At 38.6% G+C, this 6280-nt stretch overlaps 2 protein-coding genes across 2 annotated transcripts in view; one reads left to right on the forward strand and one right to left on the reverse strand.

Moving 5' to 3' along the window:
• Positions 1-268: 268 nt before the first annotated feature.
• Positions 269-3978, reverse strand: nicol1 (NELL2 interacting cell ontogeny regulator 1). The gene is made up of 4 exons (XM_014021058.1): positions 3879-3978; positions 3540-3674; positions 2602-2690; positions 269-1138 (listed from the first exon to the last, which is right to left on the reverse strand). Exons 2-4 carry the CDS (start codon positions 3655-3657, stop codon positions 1067-1069), a joined length of 279 nt encoding a protein of 92 aa, XP_013876512.1. The 5' UTR covers positions 3658-3674; positions 3879-3978; the 3' UTR covers positions 269-1066.
• A 721-nt stretch (positions 3979-4699) lies between these two features.
• The window catches only part of LOC106526442 (prostaglandin reductase 1), a 6502-nt gene continuing 4921 nt past the window's right edge, over positions 4700-6280 (forward strand). The window contains exons 1-4 of the mRNA XM_014021057.1: positions 4700-4800; positions 5184-5323; positions 5410-5455; positions 5521-5580. Coding sequence (XP_013876511.1) covers positions 5218-5323; positions 5410-5455; positions 5521-5580 — 212 coding nt within the window. The 5' untranslated portion in view covers positions 4700-4800; positions 5184-5217. The remainder of the gene's footprint in view (positions 4801-5183; positions 5324-5409; positions 5456-5520; positions 5581-6280) is intronic.

Below are 6280 nucleotides of genomic sequence, written 5' to 3' on the forward strand. Positions count from 1 at the left end.
CTTCGACTTGTTTTGCTACTTTTGGCTTATAGTAGTAATCTATGTTCTATTTGAAGTTTCAGCTGCTGCAGCACTTTTCAGCCATTATTCAGCATGTTTTCATTGTAGCTTTATTACATGTAAAACTATTAGATTCTTGATATAAACTGTGCCTGCTCAGTTTTAAACGTTTGCAGTTCTATAAGCTGATTTTGACCCAATATATACAAAAAGCTCTGTCACAAATTCACTTTATCTTTTTTATAACAGAGATGTAAAGAAGCAGAAATGGTGATTTATCTTTTTTTTATTTGTGGCTACAACATTAAAACTGTAAATGGGGGCCTCTTGTGACATGAGTTCATGAACAAATTAAAATAAGACAGTTATCATTTCTGCCTCTTGGTTGTTGTTTTTTTTTTTCACGCTGCAGTTCTGTCCATCTTTCCTGCTGCTGCTGATGCTGCAGTTCATCCAACACCACACAGTTCATCACTTTTTCTGCCTCCGTCTGCAGACGCCTCCGTGACGAGTCCTCCAGCACATTTACATGGTTTATACACACACAACSCTTATTAACAAGTCAACGAAAAAAAGTGCTGTAAATTCATGCTACAGTGCTGTGCTAAATAAGAACGTACACGTTTTATTTAATTTACCTTAAGAGAATAAAAAAAATGAATTGCAAAGTTACCCAACCACTTCCTGCAGGCTATATTAATCTAGTAAAATGACTCTGATTCGTGATAATGTCCTAAATTACTGCACAAACTGCTGTTATTACGAGCAGCTAAATAAACKCTGATGCTACAGTTTGAAGTGTGTAAACATTAATCTCATACAACACAATCATTTACGTTTTACTCTATCTACATGGTACAGGTACTAAAGAGTATAAAACTGTGTTTCTGGTGAACGCTGACAAACAGTATGAGACTCGCTCTGATTAAGGCCCGATGATAACATGGTTCATAGCCTCACCCAACAGTAACGATGTGGAAAATAAATAAAGTGCCTGTTTTGTGTCGTTCAGATGAGGGTCGCTGTACACGGGTGGAGGTTTGGAACCGGCAGGTGTTCGTGGAGCTCAGAGCAGAGAGTTGGTGGGCATGCAGTCGCACAGAGCCCGCCTCTCAGCCCTCAGCACCAGCAGCTCTGTCTGCAAAACAACACAAAGACAAAAGGAAACAGGAAGTACAGATCACTGATGGATACTTCCACGCCCAATTTTAGCTGAGAAYCTGTGGAGAGGAAGAAAAGTTGCAGCTGTTTTTGTGTTAGCTGAAGCCACACTGGGCTGTTTGTTGGAGACTAAGTGGTGCGGTTTCATCGAGTTCTGAGTTGATGGGTGGGAGTCTATCTCATGATTCCATTCTGATTTTTTTGAGGCCATGATTAGATTCAAAATCGATTTTCGATTCAAAAGGATGTGATGTAAGTTGGTCTGCCTTCCCAWATCACTTCATCTTCATTTTGCAAACCTCACACAGGCAAACGAGTCCAAATCTTTGCCTTCGGTGAAGACGGAGCCAGATAAATCTTCTCTCCTGCCTCCATTTTTTTGTAGTTTCCTCTTCTTTTTTTTTTTCTTTTTTTTTTGGTGCTTTCCACGTATGTTCCAGGAGTGGCAATGTCAGGACGTCCCATGTAGTTACCAAATCTAACACAGCCAGCAGGTTAGTTTTATTTATTTTTAATCAGTTTTGCAACATTTTATATTGATTCTGAATTGTTGTAAATGAGAATCGTGCTTGACATGTAATTTATATATTTGTTTGTTTGTTTGGTGCACATCAGTTGGTGACCAAGTGTCTGAGTTTTAGTGGCTCATGCCTGAAAATCCCWAATTTATTTTTTGTATGCACAAATTGCAGAACTGGCTGTGTACCTCTGCCCACCTTGTGCTCACCTGGACAGCCTCCTCCACATTTCTGATTCCATCTACTGGAGAAAACTTTTAAAACTGAAGCTCAGATGAGACAGAGGGTTGTGTGCTTCAGGCTCGAGCACCTAGAGGCCTTGTCACGCTGCAATGTTTTAGACAATGTGTGAATAAATTACTCGTATAGGTTATACATTTGATCTAATCATTAGCATTACAGTRTGTGTAAAAGAGGCTTGAAGTATTTTTTTTATTCTGTCTTAAGTGTAGAAAACACATCTTCAATGTTGGACAAAATTTTCACAAGTTGTCTAAAATGTAATATAAATGTTATATGTTTAATCTGGATGGGATTAGTTTCACTTCAGGGACTAACATGACAACTTGCCATTATTTTGGATCAGATTTCGCTGACTCAGTCATTTGTGAATGTTTCCAGAGAATCTACAGTAACTTTATCGAGAAAACCCACACAAGCACGAGGAGAGCTTGCAAACTCCACACAGAAAGACTCCAGGTCTGAACTGTGGATCAAACCCAGGATCTACTTGCTGTGATGCATCAGTGCTAACCACTGATCCACTGTGCTGCTAAACTAATTATTCCTCCAGAATTTGCCTTTTTAGGTAACTTAATCAGCTGACGTAAAACTGAGTCTTCTGTAGGAAGATGGAACACAAACATAGGGAAACCCAGACAGAAAGTGTCCACCCTCAGCATCTGAACACTGCTTCACTGACCCTGGCGTCAAGGTTGAAAGCCGTCTTCTTCAGGTCTTGCAGCGCCCTCTGCATGAACTCAAAGGCATGGCAGTCCACACATGGACGACCTGGAGACGGTTCAGAAAGGGACAGGTCTGGTTAGGATGTGTCACAGATGGTCGTAGCAAACTGTCTGTGACTCTCTGATAGCAAAGGATAAAATGTTTATGAAAGCAGGCCTAATGTGATGTGAGTCAGTTAGGATAATATTAATAAACATTATGACAGAAGCTCCAGAAAAGACTAGCAAATWGAATTAAGTCCTTAATTTGTTTTTAGGAAGGACACTGATAAACCATATTGCACAAATCAAGTGTCTAATAAATAAAAACTGCACACAATAAAAAAACTGCATAAAGTTCAAAAATGAAAAATGTTAATTAAAGCTAATGCAAATAAAAAACACGATGTAATAAGRAWTGCWTATAGATAATTAATCAGTTAGATAGAAATAGAGCTATGTTATAATGGCATCTCACTGTTAAAATCTGTTATAGATTATAAAATAATGTATTTGAGATTAGTAAAATTATTTATGGAATTCTTAAATCTATTTTAAAGATTTTTTGTTAGATTTTTTTAAATTTGACATACAAAAGGTAAATAAGCTTTGATTTCAGACGCATTTTTTCCAAATGTTTATTTTATTTCATGGATGCAATTAATATTTTTAATTTATGTAACTCTTTTATTTAAAATGCATAGCAGGAAGGAAGAATCTTTAACAAATATAAACAGATTTTTTTCTTACATTCTGTAGTTAAAGCTAATAAATAAAATGTTTAAAAAAAGAGCCCTGAGTCACATTTGATGACCYATAAATGCTGTAGGGTCGACATATGTTTTCTGACCATTGTTTTTTCCATATGATGTGTTTGTTTTCTGTGAGCCCAGGTGTTGCTGGAGGATCCACCTACTTTCTGCAGGGATCACGGTCCCGGTCTCCTGCTCAGCCTCAGCGGCACCGACACAGACGAGCTGCACCGCCAGAAGGACCACCGCCGCCTGAACGACAAACCCACTGCTGGACGCCATGATGGCGACGAGGCTCCCCTTTAACCAACACAACCAAAAAAACATCCTCTTAGTTTTAACACACAATTATCTGTGCCACCGTCAGCCGAGAAAAACGAGACTGTAGCGAGTTTTTCCAATGAAATATTACATTTATCTGCGCTAAACACGGGTGATTATATAAACGCAGTCTATACAGAAGAATATTTCACATTTATATTTGATAATGTAGATTTTGTTACCGTCAATCAGCCGATTTGCACCAGATCGCCCTTAAATTACAACAGCGAGCTGTTTTATTAGAGCAACCAMAGTGCGCATGCGTGGTGGGTCTTTATTTGTTTATTTTACAGTTATTAATGCGCATGCTCAAAGCCAGCATGTTGCAACGCATTAATTACAAAAACCTAATTACTCTATGAACTAAAGTTATCTGAGAGGTGATGAAACAGGTTTTAAACTTGTGGTTTTTCATCTTTGTCCAGGAGAGTTTTAGCAGATGGACTTCTTTTATAAGCTGCACAAATACGTTTGGGATTTTGTTGATTATTTTGTCACAGTCACTTTGTGTACAAATTATATTGTATTTATTAATAAAGTCTTCAAATGCTACATATTGCCATTATCATCCATTAAATGAGTAACTTACCATTTATTTGTTTTCATTCAGTCTTCWATAAACACAGTAAAACAACTCTGTTGTTCCACATAGGCGCATTATAAGAACTAAATTATGTTTGTATACCAATTTCCAGTTTAACAGCACCTGTTGGTGAAAAGCAGATAATTTAATAGGTGATATGTCTTATTTCTCTTTTTATGGTTAGTAAACCTAGGACAAGTTCCTTCTGATAATGAAACACAACTGTTAATATCTGTATACAACATTTTAATTATACCTAAGTCATTTTCACCAAAGCCAAACGTTTCAAAAATGAAAGCATTTCCCAAGGCTTTCTGGGTGATGTAGTTCACAGAACCGGAAGTGTGAATGAAAAAGGTCAGAAGAGACGCAGACATTTGAACCAATCAGATTTGACGTCGGACGCTCACGGCTCCACGCTCTCCTGGCGCTCCTCCCTCCCTCATCTTGCAGCTGCCGCTCGCGCKTCCAAAGAAACTTCGCTAGTTTCTGCTCTTTCTTTGAGAGGACMCAGACAGCTGGTGAGTAGCTCAAACCACATCTCAGCACAGCGGCTGAACGCCGTTTACCTTCGTATTTCCTCCTTTAAACTCAAGGCTTTGTGTTTCTCCGAGCAGCATGGCAACAGTACATTATTTATTAGTTCACTTCCCTTTACTGCTATCAAATCAAAAGCTGTCACTGCAGTGAGCTGCAGAAGTAAATGTTTTTTATAGCTTGTTAAAATGTAACCAGACAAATACGTTTCCACTGTGTAAATAAACTGAAACTTTTACAACATGTGACTTCTATCAGTAACAAGTGCATAAAGTCAATCAGAAAGTTGAGAATGTGTTGTTTTTATATCATGCGTGCATGAATGTAACCAGTGTGCAGAAATACTTTCTTCCCCCTTTCAYAACAGCCCTGTGTGACCCAGCAGCTCACAGTTAATAATCATGGTCCAGGCTAAGTCATGGACTCTGGCCAAACACTTTGACGGCTTTCCAAAGGATAGTGACTTTCATCTGAAGGTGGAGGAGCTTCCTGAGCCCAGAGATGGAGGTAAGATATAGTTGTAGTGATCTATCAGAAGATAATATGATTGTGTTAAATCTTAAAGTGTAAACTTTGTGGGGTTTTTTTTTCAGAGGTGCTTTTGGAATCGGTTTTTCTCAGTGTGGATCCATACATGAGGTAGGTGAAGAGTGGATTCAAAAACATGTTATAAAACTGTTCATATGTGTTTGTGGTCTCTCCAGGCCATACAGCAGGTCTCGCATGAAGGAGGGAGATGTGATGATTGGAACTCAAGTGGCAAAGTAAGAACCACAAACACACACACACACACACACACACAAATAAACATAAACAAGCTCTTTCATGTGTCATGATGCACTACACACATCTGGTATGTGTTATCAGTCACCAGAGGCTTTGATCCCTAAAAGCAGCGACGGACGTCAGAACAGTGTTCACACACGCGTCTGTTTTTGTGGGAAAGTTTGTTGAAATGTTGTTGTTTTTTTCAAACCCATGTGTTCCTCATTTTGTTTGAAGCTAGCCACGTTGTGTGTAAAGCATCTGCCTCCCAGCTGGTGTGCAGTAAACAAACAACTCAAACATCCTTTTAGAAATCGTCACAAACCTCAAAGCGTTTGTTGTTATTTTGTAAAACAGACCCGTATGTCTGATGTTTATCATTCTGCAGGCAGCTTTATAGAAAACTGGTCTTTTTCCATGAGCAATTCCAAATGTTTGGTATGAAAACAACGTTGATCTTTAAAGATGAATGTTAGTTGACAGTCGTTCTTCACTGACGCCACAGTGTGCCAGCTGTTTTCACCTCCATTCTGCTGGTTTTGTGTCTAATAATGGAAATCAGGAAGAGCTGCAAACAAAAGTTAACTAAGCCTGTGTGTTTTATAGAAAAAGAAAAATGTTTTAAAGCATTGCTTGTTTTTTGTGTGTGTGTGTGTGTGTGTGTGTGTGTGTGTGTGTGTGTGTGTGTGTGTGTGTGTG

Source organism: Austrofundulus limnaeus, unplaced genomic scaffold (assembly GCF_001266775.1).
Source record: "Austrofundulus limnaeus strain Quisiro unplaced genomic scaffold, Austrofundulus_limnaeus-1.0 Scaffold276, whole genome shotgun sequence".
NCBI lineage: Eukaryota > Metazoa > Chordata > Actinopteri > Cyprinodontiformes > Rivulidae > Austrofundulus > Austrofundulus limnaeus.

Coding starts and splice junctions, on each gene's coding strand:
- nicol1 (XM_014021058.1), bottom strand. CDS start 3,657: ATGGCGTCCAGCAGTGGGTTTGTCGTTCAGGCGGCGGTGGTCCTTCTG. Junction 2,691..3,539: donor GACCGTGATCCCTGCAGAAA/GTAGGTGGATCC, acceptor AACCGTCTCCAG/GTCGTCCATGTGTGGACTGC. Junction 1,139..2,601: donor CTTTCAACCTTGACGCCAGG/GTCAGTGAAGCA, acceptor GTTGTTTTGCAG/ACAGAGCTGCTGGTGCTGAG.